The sequence below is a fragment of the Oncorhynchus mykiss genome, chromosome 13 (genome assembly GCF_013265735.2).
Source record: "Oncorhynchus mykiss isolate Arlee chromosome 13, USDA_OmykA_1.1, whole genome shotgun sequence".
NCBI classification, from domain to species: Eukaryota; Metazoa; Chordata; class Actinopteri; order Salmoniformes; family Salmonidae; genus Oncorhynchus; species Oncorhynchus mykiss.
Window position 1 is genome coordinate 22,766,275 of NC_048577.1, and position 13,611 is coordinate 22,779,885.

The window sequence follows — 13,611 nt, forward strand, 5'->3', positions numbered from 1 at the left end:
TAACTTCAGTCTATGACAAAAAAAACTTGGTTTATTAAAAAAAAATCTTTATTTCAATCAAGAGCAAATAATTACAAAGCAAGTTGATCTTTTTTATCATTTGTACCACAATACCATTGCAATTCAGTCATACAAAATCGATAACAGAAAATAACAAGGCCTGCTAAATCAACATTTGTAAAAATAAAAAAGGCATCATTTTAAAGCACTTCCTTTAGGGAAACTTGGTCTCAACCAACTAAGAGACCAAGTTTCAGCCAAGCAGTAGACATGGATGAGGCTCAACAAATTTGTCCTTAAAAATCTAAATAAGTCATCTATTTGCAGAATCATCAACTCTTTATTGTTATAAATCTGATGTGCTATTCATAGCATCATTCTGTCATTGTATTTCAGGAAAGCAGACAAAGAGTTACAAAACATGTATTCCAACCTGGTACTAGACCTACATTCAGGTCCATAATTACTGGCACCCTTGATAAAGATGAGCAAAAATACTGTATAAAATAAATACAAATTTTTGTATTTGTACACTATTTTGTACACTCCAAAAAACTGGGGAATTCTATTATTTTATACGAATACAATTGCTCAGAGAACGAGATTTTGCTTTTTCTTTAAAGGCTCAGTGTCGTTATCCTCACAAAGGTACGGTCGGTGCTGGAGTACTGAAAACAGGGCTGCCAATAACTTTGACACCTATCTTTTTGAGAATTGTCTTATTACTTTTGAAACTAAACCTCTTTCTCTGGGCAATTGTGTTAATATACAATAAATCACATTTTCAACATAAAATTGCATGCAATATAGCGCAGTATTTGTATCATTTATTTTAGTATTTTTGCCTCATCATTATCAAGGGTTCCAATAATAATATTACTAACTGAATAATCGTTAAAACAAAAATTAAACAAGAAACCAAATTAGAAGGAAAGTTAAAAAACGATATTCCTTCATCAATGACATTCTACAACAGTGCTTTAGTGTCCTGACAAATAAATGGAACGAATGGAAACACAAATAGGAATTCATGTAAACAAATCCAATGCTAAAACTGTGCATTTAAAACGTAACCTCAAAATGAAGAAAACATAACAGTAGAGTATAGGAGGTGATTCAGACTTCAATAGTGATGATTTGAGACTACAATTATGGTTTGAGTTAACAGTTTATTTTAATATTAATGATGGTTTTGGCAAAAGGCACAGTACATCATATAGTTTAACTCTACCAAGTGTCATTTAGCACGTCTGGCAAGGGGGCTCATTTCCATGCATTGGCAACTGTGGATGATGGCCATTTGAAAATACATAAAACAACATAAAAAAAAATTAAAAAATGCATAACACTTCCTACATAATTTGAAAAAAAAATACATGAAAACCTGTTGTTCCGAGTACAACAGGAATGGTCTCAACATCTGCCACGGGTATTGTACATGCTAGAGAGCATAACACAATAGCACTGCAAATATGCAATACATGTCTGTAGATAGTATTTCATTAATAGTGTTTACAAGGAAAACATAAATCAAAACTTCTGTTTTAGTTGTGCAATACTTGGCATACCCCAATCAACATAATCCATGTGATTGGTTAGGAATAGTTTCCATACAACAAACAATAAAACAGTCCAATGTCAATATAGCCATACATACATTCAACAAAAGTGTTAGGCCCATTATGTACACCTTTTCAGAAATACATACACACACACACATATATACACTATTTTCTCATTGCTCACCTCATGTCCATGTCCTTAGTTGGCAAGGAACTTGCATAGGCATTAGTGAATTAAAGACACGTGTTGCCTAGGTAATGACGGCTAACCCTATAGCATTGGCTTGCAGAGAAAATTGAGGGGAGGGGTTTCATTTAGCTGCTTCCATACAGATATGGACACAGTGATCATTTGCATATAAAGCGGTGTGGTGTACAGTTAAGAGGGGAATACTGTAGGTAGAACTTTCCCCCTTACCACTGCTATAGGGTCAGACATTTTCTCATCCACAAAATGGTTAGGATTTGGGGTAATCTGATTCTAGACCTGTGGTAAAGGGGAACTTCTACCCCGAGCAGTAAGAGATGTGGGTGGGGTCACAATAAGTGAATACATGGTTAGTGTTCACCTGGACAAAGCATAGGGGGCATTAGATGTCTTATATCATATGGCAAATAATACATGTGACATTATCAAAAGTATGCACTCCTGCTTTAGTGTCAGGCTTCACACACACATGCACTCTCTTGCAGACATACCCGTACAATAACAAAAGTATAATCTAGAGGTTGCGCGTCTCATTCAACCATTTCTTTTCACTTCATTCTCCCTCTTGATTTGGGTCCCCAAACATAAGTTGTTTCCTACCTAGGACGTAAGGTGAACGGCGAATGCGAAATAACCATGTGTTCATAGGACACTGTGTAACCTCATAACCCACAGAAACTCTCCACACCGCTCCACCTATACCACTAGGTTGTATCACTGTTACATTTGTGCCATTCTGAGAAAAATCTACTTTTCTAAGTCTGTTCATCCTACACAGATTAAAAAACAGAGCAGAAAGTGAGTTTTTATTTTTAGTGTTTCTCCTTCCTGGTTGGTTGACTGACTGACTTCTGTCTCGTTCGGTCAGTGAGCTTGTTAAAAAGTCAAAGTTCATCTGATGACTGAGGTCATCCTGTTCTGCCAGTGACAAAAAAAAGACCCTTGGGTATGGAGCTATTGGAATGTCAATGTGGTAACAGAAGTCTTGTTGTATGTCCTTATCCACCAATAGGCCTTATACTACTTCAAAGCCCCCTGGCTCCCATTCTAATTCACACCTTTCAGGCAAATACTGTAAACAATCCTTCATATGCCGTGAGTGGCGCCCCCCTCTGTTTCGGAAGGCTCCGTTTCCCTCTGGGTCGTATCGGCGGTGGAGGTGGAGGGCGTTCCAAAAGAGCGGGGGTCCATGGCAGAGTGCATGATGGTCAGCCACAGGTCATCCATGTTTGGCATGACAAAGATTTTCTACGTCGAAGAGAAGATGGGAGAGATTCAGAGATGTTACATTTGATGTAGTATGCTGACATAGAGTTTGGACAAAGTACGGTATCACGCACACACACACAGGCATGCAGACACACACACACACACACACACACACACACACACACACATACCTGAAACTCCTGGTCCAGTTTCTTCTCGATCCAGTCGGTGACGTGGGCCAGTGTGACCTCTCTCTCTCCCAGTTTGGGCCGAGCCTTCAGCTCCAGGTGGGGTGGACTCCTGAAACCATACCTGCGATTCAAAACAGAGTCAACAAACACACTAGAGAAACACTAGAGTGTAGATTTAAACTATAACAGATCATGCAGCAATGAGCCATTTGTTATTGTAGTATGTGGGCAAGTTAATGGTAAAGGTTACTCAGAATAATAAGGCAAACAAAATGTCAGTTTTCCAGGGATGTGATCAGTCACCAGCAGAGGGCACAAGTGCATTGCAGAACATAATTAACTAATGCACAAGAATGCCAACAAGTGTTTTCATTATGTATTGTGGTGGTATGAATGTGTTGTATCCTGTTGCTGGGCAGAGGTATGATGTGTAACTCTATGAAGCTGTCTTAGAACATACCATATCCTGTCAGTGGGCGGGGGTGGGATGTTGACGGCCAGCGTGCCCCTGAGCTCCTGAACCTCCACGGTGAGCAGCAGGGGAGTGTTGGACACCTCCTCCATCTTCTTCTTGATGAACTCCGTCTCGGTGGCCTTCTGGAAGTACTTGGACTTGGCGATCTTGTCCACGAAGCGCATTATCTTACTGGGCTGGCGGCCCCCCATGTGTCTGAAGGAGAGGAGAGATTTAGGGGTTGAACTTTGTCGCGCAAACCTACCTTGATTTACGTGAAAGTTTGCATTAAGATCAAGTCTGGATTACATGAAAGTTGTACGGAAAGGTACTTTTAAAGGTAAACAAGGTAAATAATCAGGGTAAAAGTAAATACTCACCCCTCTGCTCCAGGGACGTCATTGGTGACCTCTGAAGTATCCTCTTCGTCTGAGGACCCAGCACTGGATGACTCCTCATCACTGTCAGCTAGGCAGTACGTCCGTGGTCTGTACCTGGCGCACACACACACACGATTCAGTATGGATTCATCTCCATTGTTTTCAGAGGGAACGCTGACTCTTAGAACTACAAAGCCTATTCATACAGTGATTCCTCATTTAAAAAGTTGCAAGCTTACACCGCGGGACTTAGAGGTACCCAGCGTCACGGCTTCATTGCTACAGACCACCACAAGGGGGAGTTAGAGCCCTCATTATGCATTTGGGTCCCAAGGTTTTTATATGACCCATCATATCGAGTGGTTCCAATGACGAATTTGACGAGAGCCACCCGTCCGTGGTGACTTTCTTCAGCAAAGATGGCTGACAAAACATTACGGGGGAAGCAAATGTATGTTGTTATAATGTCTTAACGAGTCAAGCAAAAAATGTACAATTGAGAGGAATATGTTAGTTAATGTAGAGATAAACGTTTACGCATATTTGTAACTATGCAATAGACTAGAAACATGATTTACGTAAAGGCTGATTTGTAATTCATATATACAGAATAAAATAACAGTATATCCTGCCAGCACGCCCGCAAGCGTGCTGAATGACGCGTGGAAGAGAGCGAGGAACGAGATGGGAGTAACAATCCAGGCTATTTGCTCTGAGACTGGCATAATAATGTAATGAAACAAAGCAGGGAGCAGGTTTCGAACCCTCAACATTCTAGTCCGAAGGCCAGAACGCTATCGACTGTTCCTAAATTTATTAATTGGGGTTGGGGCCGATTGTGGCTAAAAACACTATCAATTGGAATCTTTAACATTTGGAAAAGGGGAAAAAGCATTATTATTAGTTTTTCACAAGCGTAACTGGATGGGCTATAACTGAACAATAGACTATTCAACTTTTACTAAAGAATTGTCTAATAGCCGAGCTAGGTGTGAACCCCCCCCCCCTCTCCTCAGCTTGAGCTAGGTGTGAAGTTAGCTTGAGCTAGGTTGGAGTTATTAAAACTCGTTTTTCAACCACTCCACAAATGTATTGATAACAAACTATAGTTTTGGCAAGTTGGTTAGGACATCTTACTTTGTGCATGACACAAGTAATTTTTCAAACAATTGACTACAAACAGATTATTTCACTGTATCAATTCCAGTCGGTCAGAAGTTTACATACACTAAGTTGACTGTGCTTTTAAACAGCTTGGAAAATTCCAGAAAATGATGTCATGGATTTAGAAGCTTCTGATTTTCTGATTTAGAAGCTAATTTACATCATTTGAGTCAGTTGGAAGTGTACCTGTGGATGTATTTCAAGGCCTACCTTCAAACTCAGTGCCTATTTTTAGACCTCCACAAGTCTGGTTAATCCTTGTAAGCAATTTCCAAACGCCTGAAGGTACCATGTTCATCTGTACAAACAATAGTACGCAAGTATAAACACCATGGGACCACAGAGCCATCATAACCGGTCAGGAAGGAGACGTGTTCTGTCTCCTAGAGATTAATGGACTTTGGTGCGAAAAGTGCAAATCAATCCCAGAACAACAGCAAAGGACCTGGTGAAGATGCTGGAGGAAACAGGTACAAAAGTATCTATATCCACAGTAAAACGAGATATCGACATAACCTGAAAGGCTGCTCAGCAAGGAAGAAGTCACGGTTCTAAAACCACCATAAAAAAGCCAGAATATGGTTTGCAACTGCAAATGGGGACAAAGATCATACTTTTTGGAGAAATGTCCTCTGGTCTGATGAAACAAAAATAGAACTGTTTGGCCATAATGACCATCGTTATGTTTGGAGGAAAAAGGGGGATGCTTGCAAGCAGAAGAACACCATCCCAACCGTGAAGCACGGGGGTGGCAGCATCATGCTGTGGGGGTGCTTTGCTGCAGGAGGGACTGGTGCACTTCACAAAATAGATGGCATCATTATCGAACAAAACATAAATGTATTGTGTAACATGATGTCCTATGAGTGTCATCTGATGAAGATTATCAAAGGTTAGTGATTCATTTTATCTCTATTTCTGCTGTTGTGACTATCTTTGGCTGGGAAAAAGGGCTGTGTTTTTGGGGATTTGGTGGTGATTTAGCATAAATATATGTTGTGTTTTCACTGTAAAACATTTTTAAAAATCGGACACGATGGGTAGATTAACAAGATGTTTATCTTTAATTTGCTATATTGGACTTGTTAATGTGTGAAAGTAAAATATTTAAAAAAAATAATGTTGAATATCCCGCGCTGCCTTTTCAGCGGAATGTTGGAGGGGAGGGGGGGGGGGACGTGTGTCCTAGACAGGTTAACTGGCTGAGGAAGGCTATGAGGCTTAACAGCCGAGTAGAAGTTAGATTTTGATTTTGTTAGGCCTACTTACAATTGCAACTGGTCAAATGTAGCATCCTACATAAAACAATAATTTAAAGAAAAAAAATCTCCGCCTTCGCACTAAAACAACGTAACTAATAATTAAAAGCGCACATTTGTAAATCCCAAACTCTAAAAGTAATTGGAAAGGTAGATACAAATTGTGTGTGACATTGTGGTTAAAATAAAGAATGTAGCTCATCAATCAAATCTTTCCTATTAGCAGGACAATATACTTTTTATAGCCCGCCTACTGTTGTGAAAATCCCTCAATTTGCAATGTATTCGATGCTTATGTACTCTAGTGTTACATATCTAACTCAAAACAAAATTTCTTCATCAACATCTTTATGCTTTCGTTAATATTTTTGATCTTCTTCCACGGTTGATTCGTCTGTGAAGATGACGTTATTCAATGTCTCGCCAGCTTTGATCCATGCCTGGGCACGCAGGACACAAAGTTCTTTGTTTGTCAGTCGAATCATTGAAATCATTGACTCACTCAGGCGTTGAAAAGGGCGATGAATGAGATTGAGTCAACATACGGTTCGTCAGGTTTTCGGTTCACACTGACATTCCCATTCCTCTTCTGACAACAGAACTTGACCAACTGCTGCTCACCAGGCACAGCAATGGCCGCCCGGACCGTTATGCTGCTCTGCTATTCCAAGGATGAGTAACCGAAGAGAGAGATCACGAGTGGGCACAAAATATCTAGCCTTCCCGGTGTATCGCTTCGTGGCGCTCTGAGACAAGCATGGAGAAACAACATTTTTCAAATATTCCATGATATTCTTATATGTGTAGGCTGAATATAAGCAAGTGATGTCTGCTAAATAAACAAGTTCGGATTCTCCAGAAATAAATAATTCTAAATAACAAACTGCCATTATTTACAAATTACTGAGAATGTCTCACCCCATGTTCAAGAATTGCCTTTTTCCCCTCGCTCACTCTAGGTTACATGAAAACTAAATCTCCAAAATATCATAACTTTTTAAACAAAGTGATTATTATTATTAATAAATGTAGAATTATATAAAAGCCCCTTAGATATTCTCACAGATCTAACTGAAAATGCCCCTTAGTAATATGGAGTCCTCCAATCCTCTATATGTAATTATTGGCGGAGAGTCAAATCTTTGGAAAAAACATTTGTAGATATATTGTTTGAAATGGTGTAGGTCTTATTTAAAGAGCATATTGAAGTTAGAAGCAAAAGCCTACAACTATTTTAGCATTGTTTCACACTGCTCTGAGACAAGCATGGGGACTCTGAGATAAGCCTACTTCCTCCCCGTCGGGGATTTGAACCCCGGTCTCTCGTCACCTCGACACAGGGATTCTTTACCTAAATAGCCAAGTACTGTACTGTCATGTTGTACAGTGCCATATTTTTCGTTCCATCCTAACAGAAATCCAGATGGTTTTTCATTTTTCATGGAATAGAAACACCATAATATTAATCCAATTAATTAAGCACCAGTCAAAAGTTTGGACACACCTACTCATTCCAGGATTTTTCTTTATTTTTACTATTTTCTACATTGTAGAATAATAGTGAAGACATCACAACTGTAGCAGGTGTAGCCATTCATTACTTTTTAAACAAAGTGATTATTATTATTATTATTATGATTTAATTTAGAATGATATAAAAGCCCCTTAGATATTCTCAGATATTATCACAGATCCTAATGGAAAATACCCCTCAGATATTAATTTAGAGTCCTCCAATCCTCTAAATGTAATTATTTGGCGGAGAGTCTCGTCATTGAATTATAATTTTTTTCTTCGATGTACTGTAGGCCTACCATAGGCGAAATGAGTCTCACTAGTGTTGAGTAATGTGCTGTTAAAAATGATGTTGGTCTTATTTATTTAAAGAGCATACAAGCAAAAGCCTACAACTATTTTAGCACCGTTTCGCCCTGCTCTGAGGCAAGCATGGGGACTGGTCTTGATAAATCAATGAGATTTTTATTTTCACTTAATCTCCATTTGGGTATTGGTTAGACAATAATTTGAAAATTAGGGTGCAGAAATGTTATGCTCTTAGTGTAACCTTTATTTAACCATACCTGTCAAAAGTCTGGACACACCTACTCATTCCAAGATTTTTCTATATTTTTACATTGTACAATAATAGTGAAGACATCACAATTATGAAATAACACATCTGGGACAGGAGGACAGCCTACTCCTTCCTCCCCAACGGGGATTTGAACCCCGGTCTCCCGCACTCTGTAGTACAGACATGGCCTCTCCCTTATGTAAGGAATTAGGCCCTTTTCCACGTTTACTACAGTATGTATTATAGACTGCACAGTAGCCTAATATACAAAACTACATTTCGTTAATAAAACTATTTTAAAAGACACTGTCAAAATGCAGCTGATGATTTAGTTATGGATCCATAACGAATTACTATGGGAATAAACATCACTGATTTACAGAAACATTGAAACAAAGTTGTCTAATGAAGGCAAACCATTATGAATCCTCCAATCCTGTAGCCTCCTCCTGACTGTCACATTGTTCAGCGCCATATTTTCCATTCCATCCTAACGTAAACCCTGAGGGTTTCGTTTTTCCCTGAATAGAAACACCATAATATTAATCAAATGAATTAAGCCAAATTTCTTAAATCAATCCCATATACTATGTTACTGCAAAAAATGTTTTAAATTCTCCGGTAATGCCAATACGGAATACTATCAAATGCTTCTCAAAGATTCCCTCCGGTGGTCAAACGATTGAGCAGTGTTTTCCACAAGTACATAGAGTAGCCAGCCAAATAGAAATAAAATTGCCAGCTAGGCTCCCCCGATCCTGGGGGCAAAATAGAGCTCATTATTGAAGGAACTCTATTTTGGTGGCCTCTGGTACATTGAATTATTGAATACTTTATCAAGTTTTTCTCCCAGATTGGAAACATTTGTTGTGGTATTGTGCAGAAAGACTGAAAATATATGAATTCAGTGTATTGTTAGCCGTTTTGAATATTGTCTCGGTCTAAGACTTTACAGTTTAACTGCAAGATATGAAATGCCACATTGATGTTTGTTCTTCAAATTATGTATTGAATTAAAACAGAAATATGAAGTAAATAGCCCACATTATCTAGAAAAATGTATTAAAAGGTTTGGTTTTTAAGAGTGTGCAGTTGTGCCGTTGCAAACCGTAGTCTGGCTTCTTTATGGCGGTTTTGGAGCAGTGGATTCTTCCTTGCTGAGCGTCCTTTCAGGTTATGTCGAAATAGGAGTAGTTTTACTGTGGATATAGATACTTTTGTACCCGTTTCCTCCAGCATCTTCACAAGATCCTTTGCTGTTGTTCTGGGATTGATTTGCACTTTTCGCACCAAAGTACATTAATCTCTAGGAGACAGAACGCATCTCCTTCCTGAGCTGTATGACGGCTGCGTGGTCCCATGGTGTTTATACTTGCGTACTATTGTTTGTACAGATGAACGTGGTACCTTCAGGTGTTTGGAAATGGCTCCCGAAGAACTAGACTTGTGGAGGTATTCAATTTTTGGCTGAGATCTTGGCTGATTTCTTGATTTTCCCATGATGTCAAGCAAAGATGCATTGAGTTTGGTAAGCCTGGAAATACATCCACAGGTACACCTCCAGTTGACTCAAATTATGCAATTAGCCTATCAGAAGCCTCTAAAGCCATGACATAATTTTCTGGAATTTTCCAAGCTGTTTAAAGGCACAGTCAACTTAGTGTATGTAAACTTCTGACCCACTGGAATTTTGATACAGTGAATTAATCTGTCTGTAAACTATTGTTGGAAAAATTACGTGTCATGCACAAAGTACATGTCCTAACCAACTTGCCAAAACTATAGTTTGTTAACAAGAAATTTGTGGAGTGGTTGAAAAACAAGTTTTAATGACTCCAACTTAAGTGTATGTAAACTTCTGACTTCAACTGTATATTACATAGGACAGCAAAATCACGAGCATCAAGCTCTCTACCAACTCTGTGTAAAGAAACTCGATAGGCGACAAGCGTCGGTCCAAAATAATCCCATAGAAACGCATTGGGATTATTTTGGAAAATTTGGGGGTGAGAGTGAAACCTCTCGCTTCGCATGTTCCTCTCTGCTGCGTTGCCCTGTCATCGCTCGCTTCGTGACTGACAGGCGCCTATCCTACCAATAGCTCTTTAGAAGATGCATATCGCCCATTCGAGTGTGACAGGGTTCGACGGACTAGCCCATTTAAACTTTTAAATGAAAAGTAACGTAGTTAATATGAAGTGGAAAATGTAGCAAGCTGAAAATGAGTCTGTAAATTGGCTGATTAGCCGGCGCTAATGGAAAACACTGATTGAGTATGGACTGATGCATCCTCTTGAGATCCCCTTTGGATTTAGAATTCACATGAGGACACACAGTCTGAACACTGACAAAAATGAACCCATTCACAATGTCAGTTAGATGGGATGGAAGCTATATTTATTTTTATTATTTTTTAATTTTTTATTTCACCTTTATTTAACCAGGTAGGCTAGTTGAGAACAAGTTCTCATTTGCAACTGCGACCTGGCCAAGATAAAGCATAGCAGTATGAACAGACAACACAAGTTACACATGGAGTAAGTAAACAATTAACAAGTCAATAACACAGTAGAAAAAAAAAGAAGGGGAGTCTATATACATTGTGTGCAAAAGGCATGAGGATGTAGGCGAATAATTACAATTTTGCAGGTTAATAACACTGGAGTGATAAATGATCAGATGGTCATGTACAGGTAGAGATATTGGTGTGCAAAAGAGCAGAAAAGTAAATAAATAAAAACAGTATGGGGATGAGGTAGGTAAAAATGGGTGGGCTATTTACCGGTAGACTATGTACAGCTGCAGCGATCGGTTAACTGCTCAGATAGCAGATGTTTGAAGTTGGTGAGGGAGATAAAAGTCTCCAACTTCAGCGATTTTTGCAATTCGTTCCAGTCACAGGCAGCAGAGAACTGGAACGAAAGGCGGCCAAATGAGGTGTTGACTTTAGGGATGATCAGTGAGATACACCTGCTGAAGCGCGTGCTACGGATGGGTGTTGCCATCGTGACCAGTGAGCTGCGATAAGGCGGAGCTTTACCTAGCATGGATTTGTAGATGACCTGGAGCCAGTGGGTCTGGCGACGAATATGTAGCGAGGGCCAGCCGACTAGAGCATGCAAGTTGCAGTGGTGGGTGGTATAAGGTGCTTTAGTGACAAAACGGATGGCACTGTGATAAACTACATCCAGTTTGCTGAGTAGAGTGTTGGAAGCAATTTTGTAGATGACATCGCCGAAGTCGAGGATCGGTAGGATAGTCAGTTTTACTAGGGTAAGTTTTGCGGCGTGAGTGAAGGAGGCTTTGTTGCGGAATAGAAAGCCGATTCTTGATTTGATTTTCGATTGGAGATGTTTGATATGAGTCTGGAAGGAGAGTTTGCAGTCTAGCCAGACACCTAGGTACTTATAGATGTCCACATATTCAAGGTCGGAACCATCCAGGGTGGTGGTGCTGGTCAGGCGTGCGGGTGCAGGCAGCGAACGGTTGAAAAGCATGCATTTGGTTTTACTAGCGTTTAAGAGCAGTTGGAGGCCACGGAAGGAGTGTTGTATGGCATTGAAGCTCGTTTGGAGGTTAGATAGCACAGTGTCCAAGGACGGGCCGGAAGTATATAGAATGGTGTCGTCTGCGTAGAGGTGGATCAGGGAATCGACCGCAGCAAGAGCAACATCATTGATATATACAGAGAAAAGAGTCGGCCCGAGGATTGAACCCTGTGGTACCCCCATACAGACTGCCAGAGGACTGGACAGCATGCCCTCCGATTTGACACACTGAACTCTGTCTGCAAAGTAATTGGTGAACCAGGCAAGGCAGTCATCCGAAAAACCGAGGCTATTGAGTCTGCCGATAAGAATATGGTGATTGACAGAGTCGAAAGCCTTGGCAAGGTCGATGAAGACGGCTGCACAGTACTGTCTTTTATCGATGGCGGTTATGATATCGTTTAGTACCTTGAGCGTGGCTGAAGTGCACCCGTGACCGGCTCGGAAACCAGATTGCACAGCGGAGAAGGTACGGTGGGATTCGAGATGGTCAGTGACCTGTTTGTTGACTTGGCTTTCGAAGACCTTAGATAGGCAGGGCAGGATGGATATAGGTCTGTAACAGTTTGGGTCCAGGGTGTCTCCCCCTTTGAAGAGGGGGATGACTGCGGCAGCTTTCCAATCCTTGGGGATCTCAGACGATATGAAAGAGAGGTTGAACAGGCTGGTAATAGGGGTTGCGACAATGGCGGCGGATAGTTTCAGAAATAAAGGGTCCAGATTGTCAAGCCCAGCTGATTTGTACAGGTCCATGTTTTGCACCTCTTTCAGAACATCTGCTATCTGGATTTGGGTAAAGGAGAACCTGGAGAGGCTTGGGCGAGTAGCTGCGGGGGGGGCGGAGCTGTTGGCTGAGGTTGGAGTAGCCAGGCGGAAGGCATGGCCAGCTGTTGAGAAATGCTTGTTGAAGTTTTCGATAATCATGGATTTATCGGTGGTGACCGTGTTACTTAGCCTCAGTGCAGTGGGCAGCTGGGAGGAGGTGCTCTTGTTCTCCATGGACTTCACAGTGTCCCAGAACTTTTTGGAGTTGGAGCTACAGGATGCAAACTTCTGCCTGAAGAAGCTGGCCTTAGCTTTCCTGACTGACTGCGTGTATTGGTTCCTGACTTCCCTGAACAGTTGCATATCGCGGGGACTATTCGATGCTATTGCAGTCCGCCACAGGATATTTTTGTGCTGGTCGAGGGCAGTCAGGTCTGGAGTAAACCAAGGGCTGTATTTGTTCTTAGTTCTGCATTTTTTGAACGGAGCATGCTTATCTAAAATGGTGAGGAAGTAACTTTTAAAGAATGACCAGGCATCCTCAACTGTCGGGATGAGGTCAATGTCCTTCCAGGATACCCGGGCCAGGTCAATTAGAAAGGCCTGCTCATGGAAGTGTTTAAGGGAGCGTTTGACAGTGATGAGGGGTGGCCTGACCGCGGCTCCGTAGCGGATACAGGCAATGAGGCAGTGATCGCTGAGATCCTGGTTGAAGACAGCGGAGGTGTATTTGGAGGGCCAGTTGGTGAGGATGACGTCTATGAGGGTGCCCTTGTTTACAGATTTAAGGTTGTACC

The 13,611-nt window shown here is 40.9% G+C and overlaps 1 protein-coding gene across 2 annotated transcripts in view; it reads right to left on the reverse strand.

Moving 5' to 3' along the window:
• Positions 1-26: 26 nt before the first annotated feature.
• LOC110485973 (testis-expressed protein 2) overlaps positions 27-13,611 on the reverse strand; it is a 68,343-nt gene continuing 54,758 nt past the window's right edge. The window contains exons 10-13 of one of the 2 annotated variants that reach the window (XM_021557245.2): positions 4,005-4,112; positions 3,631-3,840; positions 3,171-3,291; positions 27-3,018 (exon numbers count right to left, since the gene is read on the reverse strand). In XM_021557245.2, the coding sequence (XP_021412920.2) occupies positions 2,857-3,018; positions 3,171-3,291; positions 3,631-3,840; positions 4,005-4,112 (601 nt within the window). In that variant the 3' untranslated portion in view covers positions 27-2,856. Of the gene's footprint in view, positions 3,019-3,170; positions 3,292-3,630; positions 3,841-4,004; positions 4,119-13,611 lie in introns of both variants that reach the window. The other variant, XM_021557244.2, reaches the window with a different exon arrangement.